At 37.0% G+C, this 26,783-nt stretch overlaps 1 protein-coding gene across 1 annotated transcript; it reads right to left on the bottom strand.

Moving 5' to 3' along the window:
- Positions 1-359: 359 nt before the first annotated feature.
- LOC134670773 (cathepsin O-like) lies at positions 360-17,285 on the bottom strand. Its single transcript, XM_063528586.1, has 6 exons — positions 17,021-17,285; positions 16,414-16,688; positions 6,271-6,403; positions 3,930-4,123; positions 2,600-2,719; positions 360-2,073 (listed from the first exon to the last, which is right to left on the bottom strand). The coding sequence occupies exons 1-6, from the start codon at positions 17,207-17,209 to the stop codon at positions 1,887-1,889; spliced, it is 1,098 nt and encodes a 365-aa protein (XP_063384656.1). The 5' UTR covers positions 17,210-17,285; the 3' UTR covers positions 360-1,886.
- Positions 17,286-26,783: the final 9,498 nt, after the last annotated feature.

Genomic DNA, 26,783 nt, shown 5'->3' with positions numbered 1-26,783 from the left:
ACATTGCTTAATACAGACTCACAGAGTACCTACAATGAATTCAGTCGATTGATCAAATATCGCAACGTAACGAAAATTATATGCAATTCATGATACGTCTAATAGGTCTAATCTAACTCATTATTTTAACAAAAGCCGGTATTATTAAGTACATCTTCTTCGCTTTATACAAAAATTACCTATTAGATTTAGAGAATTAGCAATTAATAAGAGTATAAAGGCTAACCTTAATTGCACCTTGTCAATTTAGTAAAAACTGATTTTTAATTTATTTGTACGAGTTAATTTGTACGGAGATTCCATACATTCAATGTTTGGGTGTCTGTTAGTGAAGAGTAGAGTAAAAAAGTAAAAAAATCTTTATATTAATAACATTTTATTAAAAAACAAAGGCACTACAGGACGGTCCAAAGAAAGGAGGCAATAACTACATATATAAATATATTTCCACATAACCAATAAAATCAAGTAACCGCTTTCAGCTCCTATCGAAATGAAATATGCTTTAAATGTTTTGACTATTATATGAGTTATGTACTTATTCTTATTTTATATAAAAAAATATGATTGGTAGAGAAAAATAACATCCGAGCAATTTATCACCTTTCCTTAACCATAATATCCTTCTGTAATATTTTAGTGAATACACAATGAACACAGATTAAACATATTGCTTATATGTCAATATCAGTCTTATAGTGTAATAAAAACGTTTGTTATAAAATCAAAACATACCAAGAACACAACATATTGCAACAACTAAGATGAATTAAATCTAAATGCGTATAAAAAAGCTTATAAAACTTAAAATAATAATTGAGGTATAAAATGCCATCCTTGCTTGATCAAGCGAAGCGAAGGGGCGGGGGATTAAATAACCTACCATTGCATAAAGGGTAGACTACGTATTCGAGAAAATTATTACCTATAAAATTATAAAATAAACCTAAAATTATCGACGCTTAAGAATCAATACTGTCTAACTAACATTTTTGACGTTTTTTACCTTTTAATGCAGTTAGGTGCAGAAAAAAATTACGAATAGCATGCCATAATTGTTTTAATTTTAAATTATTTGTTACTTAACTAGGCAGTATTGATTCTTAAGCGTCGTTATGACACCCTGTCTCCGTTAAAGTCCCACTAAATGGCAAAAAAGTCGGCAAGTTAGTTCTTAAAAACCACGTTTAGCATAATTAAGACAATTAGTTAACTATCTGCACCAAACGGCGGGGCGTACGTTCAAATATAGAAATACAATTAACAATAATTTATCGAGTTATTGCAAAGTACAAGTGTATAAAATTAAAAAAAAAACAACAGCTACTTACCTAGAGTAGAGTAGAGGAGAGTTTCAACGAGTTTTAGCTGCCTACATTATTCAGTCTATTTTTACATATCATTAACTAAAGATATCTCTACATTTGATGATACCTCTACATTTGGTGGCCGAATGGCGCAGGCACCTGACGCGACAGCAGAAGACGCTGGTTCGATTCCAGCCTGGGACACTGAAGGCCTTGGTCACTTTTTCTTAGTATATGACATTTCAGTTTTTAAAGACTTCTACACGGCAGAGGTTAGTCTGGTATTAGTGACTGGTGATAGGGATAAAGCAGTGGCGTAGCTAGGGGGAGGGCGGCGGGGGCGGTCCGCCCCGGGTGTCACCCATTTAGGGGTGACACTCGACCGTGAACATCAGTAGTGCCACCTATAAAAAATCGTAAAAAGAAAGCGATGGAGTAAATCATGAGCTATTCATCAAAAATTACAATTACTCTTTTTAAATATATTATACAATTTTGATTGAATTTTGGTGTGACACCCACAATTTCCGCACCGGGTGCCACTCATGCTAGCTAAGCCACTGGAATAAAGTGGTTATCTTAAAGCACGTCGACGCTGGCCACCTCGTTGGCGAGCCCGCACAAGTTGCCGCCGACGGCGAGCCGCACGTACCCGCCGGCGCCGAACTCGCCGCCCCACGAGTTCTTGGCCACGTAGTGCGGCACGTCGCTCGACAGGTCATACCCGACAAGTTCTACCGCGTGGTTTAAGTCGGTTGGGGCGCCACTGAAATATAATGAATACCATTTTAAATAGATAATTAAGATACAAGCGCGGAAAAGAGGAAATTCGAAACGAGTGGCGATAAATTAAAACACGACCGAAGGGAGTGTTAATTCGACACGAGTTGCGAATTACTTATTCGCACGTATATCGTATAACGTTTTACAGTACATATGGCCCTTTAAACTTGACATACGCACGAAAAGTGCCATGCCATGTAGGACCATAAGTACTGTAAACGCACTTTTTAACCGACTTCGGAAAGGAGAGGAGAATGCGATTTTGCTCACTGAGTGAGACAAAATTACACTTAAGTGACCTTCATATTCTTATGTCATTTCAACAAACAAGTAAAACTGTTAAGACCATATACCAACAATGGCATAATGTTACGTAAAGTATGTATATTGGAACTCTTCTTCGAGTTTGGTGGCACAAGACTGATCGGAACAAAAAAAAGAATGCTACGATGCTTCCGTCTTCGTCGATGTATCTTGTATCTCTGAATACTTAGAGAATGTAAACTCACGGGCAATGGTACTGAATGACTCCGCCGAGGTAATTCTGCCATGTGAGCGCGTTAACCGCCACAGCCACCGGCCCGTGCGTGGCGAGGGCTTCTAGGATCTTGTCTTCAGCGCCCACGAAACTGAAACAATATCATTATTAGTTGCTGATGTTGAACTGCGAAATAGCTTTGACTAAGAAAAAGATACAAGAGTACGTAGTTTCGATGAGAGCTATTTTCTACAAATAGGGTTTAAGGTAAACGTACCTACTGGTGCTCAATGCGGTCCCAGTATATGTCATCTTGAAACTTAAGTCATTGTCAATAGAGGTGACGGCAAGGTATCATCTATTGGGCATTAGCATGTCGAGCAATAGTACGTTTACCTTATTTAGCCTGAATAAATGATTTTATTTACTCGGAGTAGGAAGTTGTATGATCTTTCCATGAGTTGGAGCGATTTTTTAATCATTATAGTGGCGCGTATCTAGTATCTAGTGGCGGTTTTTCTGTTAACGATTGGCGCTCAACCCTCAAAAGCTAGTTTTACGCCTCCCTCGCCATTTTGTGCCTGGAGACCATTCCGCTGACGATAATAATGACCACAGACTAGGAATCCTCTAGACGGAGCCAAGAGTAATTATTTCATGAAACCGATGCTGCCAAAAATACAGGGGTGCGGGGGACGAGGTGAGCGAATCCCGTGTCGTGATTGGTCCGTTCAAAGACACGGACGTCACACAAAGACACTTGACTAAAAAAAAAACCGGGCAAGTGCGAGTCGGACTCGCGCACGAAGGGTTCCGTACCATAGAGCAAAAAAAAAACGGAAAAAAAATGCAAAAAGAAAACGGTCACCCATCCAAGTACTGACCACGCCCGACGTTGCTTAACTTTGGTCAAAAATCACGTTTGCTGTATGGGAGCCCCACTTAAATCTTTATTTTATTCTGTTTTTAGTATTTGTTGTTATAGCGGCAACAGAAATGCATCATCTGTGAAAATTTCAACTGTCTAGCTATCACGGTTCGTGAGATACAGCCACGACACGACGCGTGGTGACAGACAGACGGACGGACGGACGAACGGACAGCGAAGTCTTAGTAATAGGGTCCCGTTTTACCTTTTGGGTACGGAACCCTAAAAATGGAGTAAAACTGCCGTATATTTGTGGCAGAGGGGGTAGCGCTACTATGCTCAGTATGGAGGATGTCTTGTCTGTGATAATGACTTATCTACTTAACTACTTACCAGTGAAGTGCATTCGGGACTATGAGTCATACTTTAGAGCGTTTTTCGACTTAAAATACGTGAGTAACCCGTTTTTAATATATTTAATATATCTCCTTACTCATCACACGTAAATGTTCTGACCCGCACACCAGTTGCATTCTTGTTCAATCGGCATATGCCATCCATCAGTCGTAGCGGGTATTCCGTGGCTGTTTGGACCGCTGTTTTGGAGATCATGAGCCAGTCGAGGAGTAGGCAGATGTCCCCGCCTTGGCAACCGGCGTTGCCGAGCGTTGCGCAGTCTATGGCTTCCTGGAATTAGGAAAATCGATTGTTTTCTTGTCGCAAATATTTGAAATATAGCATATAAGATAGGTATAGATAGCATTGACCTTGTTAAGGCCGCCGGAGGACGCTGGATGCGGGTCGCTTCCAACCGGTACGAATGGAGGTCCAAGGGGAGGCCTATGTTCAGCAGTGGACGTCTTATGGCTGAGATGATAATGATGATGATGATGATGAGATAGCATTGGCTTGCCACTTAAAACAACAAATGTGATGAAAGGAATTCGGCCCATGTACAAACAGCAACATTCTTAAACTGTACATCTGTGGACCTTATGCCTTTTGTAATAAGGTTCACGAACTGTCAGTTAACAAAGTGGGCGATGGTACGCCCCACTGCTGAGCACAGGCCTCTTATGCACGAGAAGGCTTAGGCGAATCTGGCTCAAAGTAGGTTGGGTATAATGTTATAGGCACACCTATTTATTTGGGGACTTCCTATTGCAGTTATTCTTAGATAGCGCCATTTGTTGAAAACTGCAGATAAAATAGTCAAGGGAACTCGTTTTGAGAAATTGTTTTTCGTGAAGATTGTTCATTAGATCATGTCATTCTATGTACCTATTTCTGGTGCTATGTACCTACAGGCTATTATCTTGGCCACCTTACATACATATTTGTGCTACCAACAGCAATATTTTTGGTTTACTAACGAATGGGCCAAAATCGTTTCCCAAAGTATCACATCCCAAACTATGTTTCCCAAATTATCATTTCCCAAAAAAATGTTTGGCAAAACAACTTATCGCAAATTTTCAGTTAGCAATAGTCTTTTTTGGCAAGTTATTGTTTAGCAAATAATTACTTGGACAAGTTTCATTTTACCAAATATTATTTAGTCAAATGTATCATTAAGCATAACTTACATGTCCCAAAATATTGCATGGCATACAATTTACATACCAATAAAGTGGAGGCTGCAGAATTTTATTTGTCTAGTATTTAACTGGTCATTACATATACATAGTAAAATGTAACGTCAAAAAAAAACATTCTTACTGCCAAAAATATGTAGTAAATGATCACTAAAATTAAAACTCCATTTTAATGTAAAATGACAACCAAATTTGTTACATCTTGCTATTCTATTAAAGCAAATAACACCAAAGTAATCATTGTAACCCAAAAATAGTAAATAACCACTAATATTCAAACCACATTTTAGTTTAAAATGTCATGCAATTTTTTTACATCTCGTTATTCTATTAAATTAATTAATCCACTTCGATGACCTTTTTTTAGTACATAGAATTTCGTTTCTGTAAGGACCGCAATTCTAACCTTACCTAACCCACTTTTCTGATAGCGGTTCCGTTTTATGAGGATCGCAGTTCAAACCTAACCCAACCCACCCAAATTACGTAGAATTTAACGTACCTATTATAACATAACAAAAAGTACTTTAAATAGAGATGCCTATTTGACAAATTTGCGAAGTGACAATTTTGACCAAACATCTTTTTGGAATATAATATTAGACAATAAAAACGTTTGCTAAATAAGTTTTTGTCCTAATAACATTTGACAAAGTAAAATCATGCCAAATGATAATTTGACCAAATAAATTATATGCGAAGTGTAACTTTGCTAAAGGTTCCTTTGGGAAATGAAACTATTGCGATAAGTTTGTTGGGAAGTGAAATTTGGCGAAATGTATTTGGCCGAAACGAAAGTACACCAATATTTTTAGACTAGACTACAATACACTAACTCATGAGCATGATGCCTTGTCCAAACTGGTGCATATCATTTAGCGATCAGGTCAATCACCACTTAACCGACTCCGCGCTATATCAATCATGGTAAGTGGACATCCGCTTTTGGACAAGGGCCCAATATTCGACCCAATGTCCGGCTTCGACTATACGAATACACCATACGAGGAACGAAATTTTCGCCTTGAACATAAGATCATCGTAACGAGAAAAAATTACGCACCTACTCGTAGAAGGGCGATAGTCACTAAGACTCTAAATACGTATAAACTTGGTATTGGAAAAATTACTGGCTTTGGTGAGACTTAAACTCACGGCCTCTGGATCAATCTGCAATCTCAGCCACCAAGACCTCATAACAGAGCTGACGATGAGTCAATCCTAGACTAACAGTATTACCTGAACGCTGAGCGGTACAAGCTTGCCAGTCTTGATGGCAGCCATAGCTTCGACGATGCCAATAGTGCTGAACGCCCAGCAAGCGCCGCACATGCCCTGGCTCCGGACTGGCCCTATCACGCCTTTTGTTCGCCTGAAATATGTATAACAATAATTTGTATGAGCCGAGTGTCACGCTCGCACTGCTCGGCAAAGGCATCCTCGATCCTCTTTTTCCACGTATAGGCGTACATCTTATACATGGAGCAAATAAAATCCATAACTCGGATATGTTGTATGAGAATCTAACTACATGTTCTGTAAAGTAAATTGCCGAGACCTATAAGTTATTGCCCAACATTAAAACCCTACATTTTGGATAAAAAGTTAGGTAATAGCTAGACTTTGCGTTCGTCGCGCTAACACTTATATGGTATTAAGCAAAAAGAATTCGTAGTTACCCATGAACATTAGCTACCTACTACATATAAATACTCCAAAATTGCTAGATACTAATACATTTCTCCATTACAAGACTACATCTTGCGATATGGGGCATTATCTATGAAAACGGATCTTTATTGTCGATGGCGCTTACGCGCACAGCGTCGCGCGGCATTGTATTTATATCGGAGCATCGTTAATAATGGCGTAAGCGCCATCGATAATAAGGTCCCTTTTCGTAGATAGTCACATTTATTTAAGACATACCTCAAAATAACGTAAAACAACAACACAACAAGTATGGAAACTCTTCAATTTCATCATTTCATCAAACAGTCATTTTGTAACCCAATCCGGACGACTTTAAGTTGAGTGATCCGAATCACCAACCGGTTTAGCTTTTTATAGACCCGTTTCGGAGTTATTTAGCCTTGTTAAAATACTTAAAACTATTTTATTAATGACACTAAATTAACTAGTTTTGACATTTGACGCTGATTGCAATTGTTGGCGCCTCCAATATTGTGAGATTTTTGAGCATTATACATGCGGTAATATACCTAATAATTAAGTATTCATTTTCAATTACTGATAATTTCAAAAATTATATATAGTTCTATTATATCAGAGTCAATTTTCTGAATTACGCAATAGTCTGAACTTCGAAAGAGATTCGGATACAGCAGTAGCTGTGCGAGACAATTTAAAGGGGCCCTGGTCCTGACCGTGTCTCCACAATAAAACAACTCACTGCAACTACAAAATATATTTTTCTCCACAAAAACTTACATTTTCATACCATGACAACTAAATCTCTTCTACCTTGTTTCTATTCAGTTGTTTCTTATCATAGATAATAATAGAGTAAAAAAGAACCTAAAGAGTTTTTATACACCTAAATATACTCAACTTGTGTTCGGTTATGAACATGTTGGGGGCCTAGCCAAAAAACAACATTTACAATGTTAACAATCAACAAAAATTAAACCTTAACTAACTTCAGCATCAACGCTAAATTATAAACAAATGAACAAAACAGTTTACCTAACTGTAATCAATTGGTAAAGGACACACCTTGGCAACACTCGTTTTAACAATGAAACCTTTTGCTGTTTTTACATGCAAGGCTCGAACCTTACCATCTTTACCAGGTTGTACATCAACAATTCGACCTACTGGCCAACACAAAGGAGAGGTATTATCTTCCCTCAACAAAACTAAAGTGCCTATTTCTAAGTTGGGAGACTCATTTCTCCACTTCGGCCTACTCTGCAGCATAACCAAGTACTGCTTATGCCATTGCCGCCAAAAATGTTGCTGCAATTGAACACATTGTTTCCAAAAACTTAATCTACCGATATTTACATCTGTAATATCCGTTTCTGGATAAGAAGTCAGTGAACTACCAGTGAGAAAATGTCCAGGAGTTAAATAGGTCATATCACTAGGATCCCTAGACATAGGGGTCAACGGCCTAGAGTTCAAAATGGCTTCGATTTGAACCAAAATTGTGTACATTTGCTCATAGGTAAACACCGTATTACCAATTACACGTTTCATGTGATATTTAACACTTTTAATACCAGCTTCCCACAAACCACCAAACACTGGGGAATAAGAAGGAATGAAATGAAAGGATATTCTTTCAGAACTAGAAAAGTCAACCACAGCCGATTGGTGATTAGCGGAATTTTGAAGGTCATACAATTCCTTAAGAACATTTTCCGCGCCTTTATAATAGGCTGCATTGTCACAATATATTTTAGTAGGTTTGTTTCTACGAGATATAAATCTTTTAAGACACCCTAAAAAAGTATCAGTTGTCATGTCAGATGCCAATTCAACGTGAATGGCTTTTGTAACAAAGCATACAAATATCACAACATAAGCCTTTGTGATCACAGGTTTCCTAATTCTAGTCTGCTTTACATAGAAAGGACCGGCATAGTCCGTGCCCACTATTTGAAATGGACGGGTCATATTTACACGATCAAGTGGTAGAGAACCCATTAATTGAGTAGCATTTTTTGCCTTAAGTCTAAAACATTTTATACATTTATACAAAACGGACTTTAGTTCTCTGTTGGCATTCAAAATCCAATATTTTTCATTTAGAGTACTCAGTAACAAAGTGGCACCAGCATGTTTCAACCTCAAGTGTTCATTATGAATTATTATTTTTGTGACATGAGAACCTTTGGGCAATATAATCGGGTGCTTTTGGTCATAGGACAATCCTGCATTTTGCAATCTACCACCTACACGTAACAATCCCTCAGAATCAAGAAAAGGATGTAAACTATTTAAGCCAGACTTTAATGGCAACTTATTATTTAAGTCTTCAATATCATTATAAAAGAACTTTCTTTGCTCACATTTAATTATCATACGCAACGCAGAGTCTAATTCTTGGGGAGATAAATGTCCCTGACGTTTGTTAATATTTACATTTTTACAGTTAAATACAAATCTAAGGAGATAACCTACAATCCTTGTCAATTTGTTTATATTTGAATATTTCTGTATCAAAGCATCCAACGAGCTAGAACTTACACTTACATCTGCACAAGTATGACAGGCTTGAGTTGTAGGCTTTAGCTCTGGTACATCATATTTTAGAATATCATGCTCTACAGGTTTATGATGATAAGTAGGGTCAGACAAAAACTTTGGCCCATGCCACCAAATGTCACATTTTTCCAATAATTGGGGCTCTACACCACGAGATAATATATCTGCGGCGTTATCATGAGTATTTACATAATGCCATTCAAAGTCGGAGGATAGCTTGTTAATCTTATCAACTCTGTTACCTACGTACACGTTAAGCTTTACCGGTAATGTTCTTAACCAAGCTAGTAAAATCATGGAATCACTATAAAGGTGAACACTCACTGAGTATTTTAAGGACAGAGCATTATACACCTTCCGAACTAGAATAGCAAGTAACAGGGCAGCATTCAGTTCCAATTTTGGGATGGTCAAGGATTTAGCCTTAGGATTGATGCGCGTCTTCGAGCACAAAAGATTCACCGAAACCTTGTTGTCAGCATCAATGACACGTAAGTACAAACAACATCCATGCGCAGCATTAGAAGCATCAGAAAATCCCACTAATTCTAACGATTGCGCTCCTTGAACATTAATATTCCTAGCGATCGAGATGCTGGACATTTGAACTAAGCTATTGGCAAAATCAACCCATTTTTTGTTAAGACCTTGAGGTAAAACCTCATCCCATTTCAAAAGATTCAAACCAAACCTGTTGCATTAATATCTTTGCCTGCACTAACACAGGGCCACACAATCCTAAAGGATCAAAAAATTTGCTTATGAAGCTAAGCATCTGACGCTTCGTGTACTTTTCTTGAACCTCTTTAACAGGACACTTCATGTCGAGAGTATCAGTAATGACGTCATATGTCAATCCAAGAGTTTTAACATACTCATTATTTTTATCAAAGCTCCTACTATCGAGTTGATGCAATTCAACCGGTATGTCGCTTAAAATTTCTTGGTTATTAGAACACCATTTGTGTAGAGACAGACTAGCCAACTTCATTAGCCCTATCAACTCCTTTTTCATCTGCGCAAGCTCATTCAAATCATTAGAACCACACTGAATATCATCAACATAACAAGTGTGCTTCAACACAAACGAAGCCAAAGGATATTGACTTTCATACCTTCGGGCTAATTCTAACAAACACCTACATGCTAAGAACGCAGAATTCTTTAAACCATATGTAACTGTCTGCAACTGTACACATTTGACTGACTCGTCAGGAGAATCGCGCCACAAGATATTTTGCAAACAACGATACTTATCCTCAATCAAAATTTGGCGATACATAGCCTTTATATCACACAATAATACATACTTGAAAGTTCTGAACAAAATCAGAATTTCAAAAAGATCCTTTTGAACCACCGGACCATTTAACAAAATGTCATTTAAACATATACCATTTTTTGTGACGGCACAAGCTTCAAAAACAGCCCTCACTGGTGTCGTTTTACTGGAACTAATCACAGGGTGGTGGGGCAGAAACATGACATTACCTGCACTTAAGTCATAATTAGACATGTCAAAATATTTAGCATGACCTTGGTCAATGTAATCCTGTATGAATTTTTTATACTTTTTACCCAACTCCGGATCGCGTGACAACCGCTTTTCTAAATTGAAAAGTCGTTGCAAGGCGCTACTAAAAGAATCACCTAAGTTTAACCTGTCTAACTCAATCTTCACCGGCAAGGCTACAGTGAACTTGTCATTTTCTAATTTAACAGCCTCCTGAAAAATCTGTTCCGCCTGCTCAGCCTCTGTACCGGTTTCCCTAATGATATCAGGTACTTTTTCACAATCCCAAAATTTGGACATAATATCAACAATGTCTTCAGAAGGTTGACAATCGTTTGACAGCAAACAAACCTCACTTTGTTTAACATATGGGAAAGGTGGTTGCAAATCATCCCTAGCTACATTAAAATTAACGGGATTACCTTTAGATGTAACACAATAGTTACTTATAGACTTCTTGCCAGCAGGGAAGGGCAGCGCCCCGCCTACTATATGACCGAACCTCGTCTTCACCAAATATGGACCCACAGGTGTCAGCTGCCGGCACACATACTGGAACGCCTGGAAAAAGACGTCGGCACCTAATAATAGTGAATTCTCATTTGATTCATTGAACTTCTCATCAGCCAACTGGGCATAGGATGGAAAGTCAAACTGAGACGTGTCAAATGTTTGCTGCGGAAGGGCACAAGTAATCTTTCTTGTCACACAGCATGACACATCAACTTTAAAATCACCCACAGTAGAGTAAATAACTAAATCAGCCTTTTGCGCAATATTATTGTCTCTTTCACACACACCAGTCACTACCTCATCAGTATCATATGTAGAAATACCTACTTCCTCAATCAATTTTTCAGTAGCAAAATGTATCTGCGAGCAAGAGTCCAGAAGTGCTCTAGCATGAGCAAAGGTACCATCTTTTTTCTTCAACTTCACAATTATAGACGGAAGCAATACACTTGCATTCCGAGGTCTAGCAGACAAGCTCACATTTGTGGACGAGTCGGTAGGCAAGCAACCATCATTTGATTTGCTATTATTATTTACATTCTGAGAGGGTTCATCAGCCAAGGAAACATTAATTACCTTCCCTTTGTTTGGCGAATGCAACAGAGTGTTGTGTAATTCATGACAAGTTGCACATTTCAATCTCATTAAACATCTACCTCGATGACCATTGAGACACAATTTACACAAATTGTTTGCATCAACATACTCACACCGCTCCTTATAAGGGAGCAACTTAAACTTGGCACATTCATATATTTTATGAGAATCTTGGCAATACTTACATGAGACTCCAGTGGCCGCCGCTGCACTCACAACAGATTTCACCGGCTTTTTAGGCTCCTCCGTCATTGTGGCTTCCAGAGCAATTGCTCTTTTTTCTAGGAAAGTAAGCAATTCACACAAATTAGGGACCTCTTTCATATCACGCTCAAGATGAAATCCACGATAAGTGTAGGAATCAATCTTCCTAGACAAAATATTGACCAATATAGTATCCCAGAACTCAACTTTTTCATTCAAGTTTTTTAATGCTGCAAGATGCATATTTACAGTTGACACTATGGAACGCAGCCCAGAAGCTGTACATTTTGTCAAAACTGGCATGTCAAGAATGCTATTTACATGAAAATTTACAATTTTAGGTATGTTATTGTACCTATCATCAAGGAGTTTCAAGGCAACCTCATAGCTTTCATTTGTAAGCATTAAATGCTTTATTAAATCTAAAGCTCCTCCTGCCAAAAACGACCGTAAATAGTACAGTTTTTCGCAGGAACTCAGTTTTGCATCCATATCAATGACAGCTTTGAACATGTTTATGAATGGATGATAGTCCATCACACTCTGGCCATCAAAAGCTTTAATATTAATGCACGGAAGTTTTTTAAATTTACCTGCTTCTAGTCCGGAAGATGTCGATGCAGTAGTTTGTGCCGCAGGTGGACCTGCAGGATGTAGGCGCGTATTTAACATGGCGATACATAAATCGCATTTAGATTCGTATAATTCATACGACTCACCATCCTCAGGCTCAATAGCCAGGATTGCTCTATTGTATACTTCGTAATCACTAAATGCTTTGAGCAACCTCTCTTTTTTTTGAGTAAGAACTTCAAGTGTTGCTGCAGCGAATTCGTTTGAGGTACAAAATGTTTCTAACCTACTAATCGCGCCTTTTACATATCCGCGATTGGCCTTTAATTCCTTTAACTGAGCCATTTTGACCCTAAATACATTTACGAACTTATGCAGAACACTTATATGACAATCTTCCAGCTTTATATTCTACAGTTAACTATTAATTGTATTAAATAAACAAGATTTACATCCACCACAACACAACCAACAACACAAGGCGCCGGTGAGCGGTGACAGTTCTGCGGTCGTTGACCTCTCGCGTTCGGATACTTCGGGTGCTAGCAGCTCGTCGAAGACCGTTCGCCGCAGATCACCCCACCGCGACGGAAACTATTAGAAACTATACACCAACACAGAAATCGCCTGATGTCGCCTCACGAACTAGTTCTGTTGAAAATCACGACGTTCCGAACAGACGAAATGCTCGTTCTTGTCTTGTTTAAGAATGAAGTCGTTCTCTTGAAAAGAAGAACAGCTACTGAAAATTCATCATCGTTGATGTATCATCACCTTGATCATCTTGATTTCAAACTTTTCATCATCTTTTCATCTTTATTTGCAAAATGCAATCTTCTTAAAACAGCTCTTGAAGGAGCAATTTAATTAAAACAGTTCTCGAAGGACCAATTTAATGTGCGAGACAATTTAAAGGGGCCCTGGTCCTGACCGTGTCTCCACAATAAAACAACTCACTGCAACTACAAAATATATTTTTCTCCACAAAAACTTACATTTTCATACCATGACAACTAAATCTCTTCTACCTTGTTTCTATTCAGTTGTTTCTTATCATAGATAATAATAGAGTAAAAAAGAACCTAAAGAGTTTTTATACACCTAAATATACTCAACTTGTGTTCGGTTATGAACAGTAGCAACTTGTTAAAATGTGGTCCTTCGAGCCGGATGATTCGAACTACGAATTTAACCACGCTGAGTTTTCATTCTAAGTGGTTCCAGTATGGAGCTTATAGGATATGTATTCATATTTATTATTCATATTCATTTTAATGGTAGTACATATTCAATTCCATGTCAACATTAAGATATACAAATTAGGTACATAGTTATTATCAGAGCGTCTTACAATTGTACTAGAGAATAACTCCCGATTGTCGTAGAACGCCTGGTCGAGAAGCCATTTTTTCGAGCGCCCTCTAGGTACTTAGTAAGTCCGATGACACAGGTTATCTCCTTTATTTGACAAGCGCTTTACTTATACGCTTATACTTTCTTATCTGAATCGAAGCAACGAAGTGGCGTTATTTCGCAACGATACGGTACCTAATTGTTTATTTATGTCGCGATTGCATTACTTACTTATAATGGGACGGGTTTTTGAGATATATCATCAGCCACAATCGTATTGCTTGTTTGTACCATGATACCATCACGTTCCGCCATTTATACTTCGTTCCGTACCATAATGCAAAAAAAAAGCAAAAAAAAAACGGTCACCCATCCAAGTACTGACCCCTCCCGACGTTGCTTAACTTTGGTCAAAAATCACGTTTGTTGTATGGGAGCCCCATTTAAATCTTTATTTTATTCTGTTTTTAGTATTTGTTGTTATAGCGGCAACAGAAATACATCATCTGTGAAAATTTCAACTGTCTAGCTATCACGGTTCGTGAGATACAGCCTGGTGACAGACGGACGGACGGACGGACGGACGGACGGACAGCGAAGTCTTAGTAATAGGGTCCCGTTTTACCCTTTGGGTACGGAACCCTAAAAAAACGATCTATAGGGTGCTAGCTCAATTGGTTGTTCAATACTTACGCTATAGAATTTCCAATTTATCAAGAACCTCAAATGGCATAACAATCCCGTGTGCTGTATAGTTGCCATTAGATATATACGCGCACTATATCGCCTTGAGAATAGAGGCGTGTTCAGTTATTTTTGAGCGCCTTGGCAGCTCCGATATATCTGATAGCGACTGTACCTATTAAAGCATTTTTACCCCCCAGTCTGTATCTGCTCGGGACCAGCTGGGAATCAGCTGTGTCAAGTTTCGGCACATGGTCACAAAGTGCAAGGTCTGACAAACCAGCTAATCTCCTCCTGAATAAACTGCAGTTTGCTGTGCCCTACAGGGTGTCATGTTGTACACAATTATATGTAAGTAATAGTTTAAGATATAATGTGATATGCAATAAAGATTATGAGTATGAGTATATTCCACGTCGGTAGCAAACAAGCGTACCGCCCGGTTGATTGGGATTTTATAAAGTTTGGTTGATTGATTGATTGATGAAAGTTTGATTGATCAACTACAACTATAAAGTAAATTGCAAAATTGCATAACATATGAAATAGAATAGAATGCAACAGCAAGCTAATCGACTAATTAAACACCAATTATGTAGTGGTTAACTGCTTCTCGTTAATTAACTACTTAATGATTCCATATCAGAATTTAATAATCATTAGCATCTAATAAAAATCAAATGTTGGATAATGACAAAATAAACATTTACTGTGTCACTGATGTCGTCTAGGTACCCAAGAAGATTGCTATTAAAGACATATGTATAATTTATGACAATTATGACTTACTTTTTAACTTCAATTCGTTACAAACATGTAGGACATGAAATATGCATTGACATTTTTATTGTATTCAAGTTCCCAAGTCAACAAGTCAATTAGGCATGAAGGGAATAAAATAAATAAATATTCTAGAATATATAGGGTGTGACCTGTAACACGAGCAAATAATTAAAACATAGATTGTACTCCTCAAATGGTGACACTTTTGTTAAACAACTTTAAAAAATTATGTAGTATTTAGTCTTCTTACTTTTCATACAAAATAAATATTATCTTCAATGGACGCCATCGCCATACCATATCATTTGTGATTGACGTTGCTTGTCATGCCTTAAACATAACAAAATTCGCAATACGTTGCGTCTTAGAATAAACTTTAAAGTGTATTAAAAATCAAACCACAACTTATTTTTAAAAGTTGCTGATCAAATGTTGGTCAGTATGAGGAGTATAGCCTACAGTTAAATTTTTTGCTCGTATTACAGGCCATACCCGGTATACTTAAGCATTTTTAATATAGGCAAGCTATTCTACAGTATGACATGACTGTAGAATAGCTTATGATGTAAATTGTAACAAGTGCCTTGACACTTGAAACCACAATATTATACTGTCCAAGGTCCTCAACCTTGGAGAACCTTACTTACCACAACTAGTTCAGTAAAATATAGTCAGTAGGTAGTTAGGTATAGGTACAGTCAGTAGCAGGCATAACTATTACAGAAATAAATATGAGGATGAAATAAATACAAAAATATGATGTTATAATGGTAATTTTTGCCATATTTAACCTGTGGAACGCCCCATATTTACCGTAGTATGGAACACCTATACTAGTTACCAGCACACGTGTGACAGTATGATGCTCCACGGGTTAATATCTAAGTGTGCCCTATAAAGGGTTAACTAAAATACATTTAATAACTTACCAGTCAACTGTTAACGGTAAACTGCCAGCCGCCCTTTTTGTCCTCACATAAGAAGGCCCTATTTGTTTCAAGTGCTCCATCCGTTGCTGTTCTCTGAACCGGCTCCATGTCTGATTATACTCGCGCGGGGACTTCTTGAGCTGTTCATCGGAGAGATGCAGCTCTCTGTATTCAGCTTTGGACATGTCGGAGAGGTGGGTCAGGCCGTACCGAGCCTTTTGGGTGTCAGAGCCACGGGACTGGCTATTGAGCTGCTCTATTTCTTGTAAGGAGGCCTGCAAATTTATTATAACACTTTAATTATAGGTACTTTACGTATCGAAAATAAAATTCTGTAAAAAAAACCCCAACGGATATGAATATTATACCAAATTTTGTTGCATCCAGTTGGTATGTGAGTGCTATTCACTCATAACACTAAGATAAAATTAAAACTGATATTTATTGTACTTAAATAAGAAAAATTCTGCAGTATTTTCTGTTTCCATTTGGATTGTTTACAATCAAATTGGAACTGGGTAAATGTACCAAGATAAAAACTTCTGATAACTTACTTCAAGAGTTTGTATTTTAAGATTTTACTAAATAAATATTCAGATGGACTTACCGTAAAGTGCTCAAATCTCGTTGCGTACTCTTCTGGGTTATTTCTATAAGTTTTATTAAACTTTTGTATGTATTCATCAAACATTAATTGCAGCTGTTGTTTACTATTGCCCGACTTATAGGAAAGAGGAATCACGATAAATAATAAACTAAACATAGCCACTATCAATAAAATATTCCACCACTTCATTTTCAATTATTCTATTTTAATTAAATTAAGACGAAATCCTCCAACCGAGCGCCTACCACCTACGCAAGTACACAAACAACTTGCAGTGAACTTCACCTTCACGTAGAAGTTTCAAGTTCACCAATTGACAGTTTTGGTGTTGCTAGTGTCATCAATATAAAATCCCTTAAACACCGGTATCCTAACTACCGGTATTTTACTATCTATCCTATGAGATTTTAAGTTTTACAGCCGGCCTAGCCAAGGTTACAATCGCCATCGCTTTGACAACGAAAAGCATTGTCTCTCTATCACTCTTCTCTTCCATATTAGTGTGACAGTGAGTACAGTGACAGTTGCGTTTCGATCGCTACGAAGCGTAAGCGATTGGCGTCTTGGCTACGCGGCCAGTAACTTTATCTTGGTCAGTAGAAAAACGCGGCAAATTTGAAAAATGTAGGCGCGAAGGGTTGTAGTCCCATAGAAAATTTGAATTTCGCGCCTTTTTCTACTGACAAGAGTTGCTTGACCATCATAGGTAATATTTTGTAAGATATTATTTAAAAAACATTTATTATTTATCAGGAATTTAAGCTTTATAGCCTTTAACTTAAGATATTTCTACAGGAAAGCGGTAGCTTTAAAGATTTTAAAGTTATTCTGGTAAGTTTTTGCGCGAGGTAGGAGTGATGTTCCTAATTGGACTAGTCACAGATTACGATGTTTTCCATATAAATAATGACGAAAAAACTCTACGATAGACATAGACCTAGTACGTATTACATAAATGAGCTATACGCGTGCCTCCGTGAGGGACAAAACATACGAAAAGCGACAATATTTAAAAACACGTTTTAACATTCCTGACAACATACCGCTCTCTCTACTCTCTCTACTCTATTATCAATGACCCACAGTCCCCTGAATATCTCAAATCCTTCTTTCACTTTTTGGGTGACTCTCGTGACCGTAAGCTTCGCTCTACGCCGGTAGAGCGAATAGACAGCGAAGAGGGATAGACAGAGCTCTGTTGCCGAACAGAGCTCTGTCTATCCCTCTTCATCGGATGGGTTTTATGTCCGATTCTTTCTCCATTCAGGTGGCCCGCCTCTGGAATGGTCTTCCCCCTAACATTAGGAAAGCACTTAACAAGTATACTTTTAAAAAATCTGTGCGTGATTTCTTTGCTGACAGTTCAAAGAAGAATTAAGTATCTGTCTGACAAGTCGTATAATATCTATATATTTTATATGTATGTATATATATATGTATGTATTATTAATCTATATTTATGTATTAATGCCATATTTATTAAAGAATCGTGTGATATATGTATGTATGTACATTGTATATATTTTATTTCCAGATAAGTTCTCTTTTGGTTTTCTAATGCACCGCCTACAATATTTTCTGCTTGGCCTTAAGGTTGACTGGTAGAGAATGCCTCATGGTATTAAGTTCGCCTTTTGTACATTAAGTTATTCTTTTGTGCAATAAAGTTTTAAATAAATAAATAAATAAATACCAAAAACAATCTACGTAATTCGGTCAGATTATTTGTTGCCCACCATAAACCATATAAAATTTTTGGCGGGGAACAAACAAAAAGTGAGACTATGACAAGGCCAAGCAATAATACCGCATTCTCTGCTACTCCTACTGAAATTTCCATAAGTGCATCTCGTTCGGTCGTTTGGCTCACGGTCGTATCACCTCAAAAAGATAAAATGAGTATTGTTTTTTATTCCACTGTTACTGACAAAAGCATATCTCAAGGGCGATATGCCACCCTTCACTGCATATTTTTTTATTCCTATAAATGTCCAAAATGCTGTTTTGATATAATTGCGTGCAGTGCAATTGATGAAACAAGGGAAGTAGAATCATTAAGCAATAAATAAAAAATAAAAATATTTTAAAATACACTTTAATGTCACTATGACCTAAATATAATTACAACTAGGAATTTAGTGCACAGAAATCTACTCATCACCAGTCAGTTTACTTGAAGATTGTCTAATAATTACCAATTGATGCACACATTTATAACATAAAAATATTATAATGTATGTAAATACAGCAAAACTGTAGCTGGTCAAGCAAATCTTGTCAGTAAAAAAAGGCGCGAAATTCAAATTTTCTATAGGACGATAACCCTTCGTGCCTACAGTTTTTAAATTTGCCGCCTTTTTCTAGTGACAAGATTTGCTTGACCAAGTATATGTATTAGCTTGCCACGCCTACATAGATATTTGTACAGTCGCCATCAGATATATCGGAGCGGCCAATGTCACAGATTATATAATAGTTCTTACGAACAGATACTTATCTCTCCAACAAAACGCAAATACCTACCGTTTTGATACCTACACAAAAATACAATGGAGTGACCTTCAACGCGCCGCTCCCCGCACCGCGCGCACCAGCACAACGCTAGGGTTGCTGACGCTTAGAAATGATAAATAAATACCTACTTAAACAGCGGAGTGAAATAAAAGGAAAGCTAAATCTTAAATTATACCTAATATTCCGATTATGCGTTAGTGTTTGCGAAATAGTCGTTTTAAAAGGTCATATGTCCCTGCAGTAATCGCAGTGTTTACACCGTTTTATAAACCGCGCAATAATCCCAGCAAGAATTAGTTTTAAATCTTCGTGTAATTTAAAACCAGATAGAGATTAATGTTAACTTAACATTGTTAAGCCCGCTCCACACTCGTGCGCGAATCGCGGCGCGAAGGCGCGAACGCGAGTCTGGAGTCGATTTCGCATATCAGCGAACTAGACTCCACACTCGCTTTCGCGGCTTCGCCCGCGATTCACGCGCATAGTCTGGAGGGGGCTTTACACAATAAAGAAAAATAATAGAAATACCATGAATACAGGTAATTAATTATAAGTTAACCAGAGCAAAAATGAGTAGGCACTTTCCGGTGTAAAGTTAACTTACTGTCGTTAAAAAAACATTTACCAAAATAAATAAAAAAATTGCTACCTATTTCAATTAGATAGATATCTAAAACTATACATTTGTCATACATAATAAACATTACATGTTTAATTAAACAAATTCAATAGTAGGTAGGTACCTACTACGTAGCTTGTAACTATCGTAAAAATTGACAGCGCGTCGCGCGGTGACGTGCGTACGTGAGCGCGTGTGGCAACCAACTGGCTTGCTTTTCTACCGTGAACGGGAGCAGATTCGTAGGTATAAATCCGAGCTCGCGCAGAGAGTTCCATAGGCCTGCCAATGTGTTCACAAAATCTGAACATGCACCCTAACGCTTTGACTATAGAGGCGTGTTCAGATATTTGTGAGCACCTTGGCCGCTCCGATATATCTGATGGCGACTGTACATAGCACATTTTATGATTAAACAGAATATTCAGCAAGTTGACATAACATATATTTTATACAAATACCTAACATTCTATTTTTTTATCTTCGAAGCTAAGACAAATCATTTTTAAATTTAATTACATATAGAATCTATTGTAATCATTCCGATCAACACTTATCTACTAAGTAATCTTAAGTTAAACATGAAAACCCGTGATTTTAAATAGAGGCCATAATTTACTTTGAAATTTTAGTAATGACTGCTTTAACACAATAGAAAATATCCCCACTTGGGCAATTCTTGCACAAACTACAAATTCGTTGTGGGATATGAACAAACATTGCTTTGCGTCAAGCGTTAAAAACTACACTTAGGTTGGGCTGTATCCAACCGCCATTAGCCCTAGCTTAAATAACTTTAAACTTTATTTTTTTACTTAATGTTGCTCCAGCTTAATAGTATTAAAGGTACACCATCTAATCTCAATAGACGCGCCAACGCCTGGCCATGGGCAGTAAAGATCGCCATTCTTCCCGATGCACCATTTCACATTGATGTCCCACAGCTCATTTCTTCGACTCTGAGGGCGTCGTAGCTACAGCATACTTGAAAAAGGAATAAACTTATTGCAGCAGTATATGAGCGAATTTCTCCTTCATAGTGTGTTTCATGTTCTGATACTCGTCGTCAAGCACCATCTTCTCGTTGAAGAGGCAGCGGATCTGGTTGTTGGAGGCTTGGATGAGCGAGTAGAACGCATCCGCGTTCTTCTTTTTGCATTCACCGCGTTCCAGCCACTCGATTAGGGTCTGTAATGATGAAAATATTTTATAATTCTGATAAAATAAATAACTATTGGAAAATTTTACACAGATCTAACTAGTCCCACAGTAAGCTTGTGGTGTAAGTACTTTGCGTAAATCGGTTAACATTTTTTTTAATGTCTCAAGCCAGTGATGTTTATTTATTTATGTAAACCTCTGGGAAACAAACAGGCAAAAACAACACATAGTAAATCAGATAACACATTCACAAGCCACACGGTTTCCACTAACCACACACACACAGCCACAGTTTATATTTATATAGGTATCACTCAATTTCGCTAGCGCGCGGCTCACCTGCTGACCTACTCCAGTACTTTATTGTCTTTATTAGTAGAATCAGTAGAATAGAAAATTTGTCAAGCGTCAGGCAGGGACAACATGGTTCGTTATATTTCGCTCTCAAGCTTCCGTTTTCTAACGTCATTGCACCTCCCATTTTGCTTAATGAAAGAGTGAGACGCAATGACATTGGACAAAGAAATTGGACAGGTGGAACACCACCCTAAGATAGTTTTGATTTCTCAATCGAACTTTCTCACGCTCCAGCTTTTAGTTATTACAAAAAGGACAACTTAAAGTTTGTTAAACTAGTTTAGAAGTAATGCCAACTTCTGGATGGTTTTATTTATTTTTACTAAGAACAGAATCGCTTCCTTTAATTTAAACCAATTCTTCTGCCATGAAATTAAAACTACGTTACTGATTACTTTAGAATTTAGATAGTCTCATTCACGAGGACGCCTGCCTTGGTTCATATTGTTATGCTATTAAAGGTTAGATTTGTGAAATTCGCGCGTCATTAAGAATGACACGATCTATAATCACCTAGGTATGCCTACTACTTATAGGAGCAGCTGCTACTTACAGAAGCAGCCTCAGCGAACTGGTACTGATCATCACTTTTGGCCTTCTCGGTGACAGTCTGCAAAGAGGCCGGCGTGAGCGGCTCGATGCGCGGTGGCGTGGCATCACGCTTGCCGCGCTTGCTTCGCTCGTAGTCTGCGTAGTCATCGCAGTTCTTAAAAAAGAAATCAAAGTATTTGGTCATCTTAGTTCAGTATTTTTTTTTAATAAGCTTCTCAGGCAGTTACCTAGCAACAAAATACCTTGTTGCCAAGAAAGTAGCTTAGTATTAATTTTAAGCTTAAAGACTAGTACATTTTTTGGCAAATATATTTTTTCCTAAAAAAACAACAGTGTATAAGTTTTAAATTCTTACCAATGCAAAGTCCACAAATATAGTAGTAGCCTCGCGGTCACTCTGATTGTGGTATTTGAATCTGAATCCAGATATGCTGAAGGAAGCGTCCACACTTTCCTGCTTCTCAAATCTGATGTGCCACACTAAGGAGTATGTGCAACTTGGTGTAGGTAATGTTCCCGAACCTCTGGAAAATCTCTTGAAGAATATCTTCCTTTCTACTGTTAGGCAAACCTCCAACAAAGATTGTACGGCAGCCTGGTGGCCACTCGCTGCGGTCAGGCAGAGAAGCACCCGGTATCGGAGTCAAGAGAACAGCAGAGCTGCAGTAGAACAGGCTGGTTGGGGGGATGCATCATAGGCATCATTTTTTGGTTCATTAAGAACATGTTCTGATCCATCATTGGATTCATCTGGATCATTCCAGGCATCATGCCTGGCCAGGCAACATTAGGTTTAGGTACTATCATCAGGTTCACTATCTTGAGAATTATGGACTTCTTTTGCGGTTCATTAACATGAGATTTACGGACGATTTCTTGAGGTCTATCGTCTTGAGGTTTTCTAAAAACAATTCTTTCATATTTACCATCTTGAGGCTTTTTATAAACGACATCTTCAAATTTACCATCGTGATGTTTATGAACTCTAGCAATTACAAGTTTACCATCTCGAAGATACACAACTTCTGTATCATAATCTCCAGGATCATCGCCCATGACAAAATCATATTTATAGGAACGTCACCTCAAGAGTGTCTAAAATTACCACCGAAATGACCATATCCCCGACCATCTCCGCGAAAATGTCTATGCATTCCTTCTTACATTAAATATTCACGTTTAAGTTGTTCAACATATATTTCGTCTTGATTTACGTAATGCTGCAATCTTTGGTATCAATAAGTAACTTCTTTAGTGTCAAGAACTGCCTTATTATGCATTACACCTGAATTATTATTAGAAATTTCTACATTTTCAACAACATTCTTCTTTTTTTTCAACTTGTTTTGTAATAGTTGTTGGTTCTTCATATTTATAATCATCAATAAATTCGCCTTCAAGACTTGGCAATTTTTTAAAAACATGACCAGGTAAATCACCTCGAATAGGTGTATCTTTATATAAATAATAACTAAATTACTTAACTAACTTCACATTCAAAATCTTCACCAAAATCACCCCGATAATGTTTAAAAATACGCTTTCTACTTCCAGGTTTGGTATATTATTATACAGCAATAATAATTGATATAAGTATAGGGATCGCACCAAGTCTCATGGGATATTTCTTAGTTTTTAATTTATGTTGTTTATTTAATTTTTTTTTTAGATAGATATGCAAATAAATGTAAAATCTTATGATTTTCTGTGTAATAAAATATTTTTTAACAAAATTAATTAGAATTTTATGGCAATGTACAAACTAGTATTAAACACGTTAACTTGATAAATTTAATAGAAAACCTTGATGATTGTATATAATTACACGAATTTTATTAACATAGAGTAATGAATGACATATGAAAACTGTTAAAATTCAAAAGATTACATAATAATGAAGCAATGTTTGTAAACAGATAAATAACAAATAATTTATAATTTTTAAGAATTAAATCCTGGATCAGAATACATGTGTTTATATTGATTATAAGTATCTTTAGCACCTGCATTAAAAAACTAGGTAGTATGAGAATAAAAACATTTATATTTTTAATAAGCCTTGACTAATAATTTTTCTCTATTAATTCATAATTTATACAAATTACAAAAGGTTAAAAATTCTCTATTTTTGTAATTCTTATAATCTACCTACAGATAATGATTTTCTTAAATTTATGGTTACAAATAGATAAGTCTTTCTTTTACTCCTCGACCAGACTAAAACACTATCATCCAAAAAGTTACTTAATATAATATTTTTTTTATAAAATACAACATCATTCTAAATTTTTATTTTTAAATGTAAAATTAAACCAGTTCTTAATGAAATCGCGTTTTTCAACCGGTGTTCCTTTTGTTTCAGGCATAGTAATTCCCATAATAAATGCTCCAAGTAAAGATAGGCCACTGAAGGTATACCAAATAGTCGTATTAGTAGGAGATAGTAAAAATGCAGCATATAAAGCAACAAATAATGCCAGCAAAACATTCGAGAAAGTAGCTATTTCGTTAATGTCAGGTATGTACTTTGCTGGTACGGTCTCATTTTGATAATAGTATGGTACTGCACCCAATCCTCCATTATATACGATGGTGAACAAGATCAAACTGACAACATTTGTGCCCCAAACACCCATCGAAAGTGTCACTAAAAAAATCAGACACAAATTCACAATAATCGGAAGTTTTCTGCCAAACAAATCGGGTAAGAATCCTGTAGCAATATTGACCAGACCAGCAACTATTAACGGCGAGAGACTTTTGATTTGGGCATAATCACCAGTAAAAAGTGTTCCTGAGAAATTTCCAATAAAGTCAACTCCAGTGGTCTTTTGGAATACGTGGGCCAGAACAACAGAAACAGTCGATTTCAAAGCAGTTGATGAAAACATGAATTGGGTCACCTCGATAAATCCTTTTTCTTTCTTCACATCTAACAACTTAAATGAACCAAGTGAACAGGCTAGCGATAATATTGATAGTAGAATTGGTATCAAGTTAAAGGAAGTATATATTTCAGGAGTCACGAGAGGTATCAAGGCAACAGCAGTAGTAAGTCCCACCATAATAAAGAAAGGGAAAAATGATGAAAACAGTCCTCTGATTTCATCTCTACAACTGAAATACAGTATCTGAGGAATGATCATACAAGCAATACCGGAAGCAAGACCTATCAAAAATCTTGCCAAAAAGATCATAAGAATATGCGGATAGATCACTTGAAGCATGTATCCGATGAAAAATATAATTGACGTCAACTGAATTACAATTAGATGGGAATATTGTTTGATCATCAACATAGAAAATGTCCCTACAGTCGATCCAAAATATAAGACTGCAGGACACAGATTCTTGAAAAAATCGTGATTCTTATCAAAGAAACCTTTCGAATAATCTCTTAAGCCATGATCAGCAATCAAAATATACGATGTAAAGCTGTAACCTATTGTGAAGGAAAGTATATATAAAGGACATACTGTACGTGCAAATATTCTCGATCATTCTTGTTTCAGCATATGTTACTGGCTTATCCTCTTTTTCTTCATCTAAATCCAAAAGCACCATTGTTGCACCAGTTTTAGCATCATTAATCTTTTCCTCGGGCGATTTGTCACAAAAAACGACTGTACTAGAGTTTCCTGAGTTCTTTTCCATGGTGATGGGTGTTATTTGCCCTTTTATACAGCAAATAAATTGCAATTATCAAAAAAAATTGATGATCAGATCAAAAAAAGCGATAAACAGTTTATTATAAGACGGAAAACTTTTTTTTCCGTTCCCGGTCTCATACGAGTGAACCTACGTGTTGTGAAGTGAAGTGATCCGTGAAAAAAATCCAAAACTGCCAAAAATAGATCGCAAATGAACTGAAAGTATACAAATGGTGAAGCAAACGAACTAATCTTCAAAGTTTTATTGTATATAAGAATACATTGCAGGTCGAAAATACAATTACACATTCGTTACACTGAGACTTTACCTTGTCTAGCAAGAGTAATAATAATTTAGGTGGAAACAAAGTTATCCGAGCGTGAAAAATTGAAAATTATAGTGCAAAATCATATTCCGAGGTTATGCGAACTGACAATCAGGGCTGTTTCACTTAGAACTACCAATACGCCGATTTGGCGGTAAAGCCCCCATATTTCATATTGGTCCAATATGAAGTATGGGGGCTTTACCCTAGGCTGACGCAACTAGGAACAAATAAAGCTTTTGTATGGAATTTGGTGACCTAGCCATAGCCAAAAAAAAATATTAAACGTCAGTGCTATTTATCTGTCAAGTCAACTGTCAGCCACATTTGCTTTGTTACTTGTCATGGCAGTTCGCATATTTTACTTACGTATTTCTTGCGATTTATTTTTTTAAATCCTTCGTTGTTTTCCAAAACAGTCAAACGTGAGAAGAACATACGGGATGTATTTTAAATTAATTACATTAAATTATTTAAAAAAATCGTTTTACATATTTTTATTTTAACAAATAATAATCGTGTTCACATTTAAGTCCAACCATGTAACCACTCAAAGAATACTATAAATAACATACGACTTAAAT

The sequence above is a fragment of the Cydia fagiglandana genome, chromosome 14 (assembly GCF_963556715.1).
Source record: "Cydia fagiglandana chromosome 14, ilCydFagi1.1, whole genome shotgun sequence".
Classification (NCBI taxonomy): Eukaryota; Metazoa; Arthropoda; class Insecta; order Lepidoptera; family Tortricidae; genus Cydia; species Cydia fagiglandana.
The sequence above is the reverse complement of the archived record's forward strand: the minus strand, read 5'-3'. Positions and strand labels throughout refer to the sequence as shown.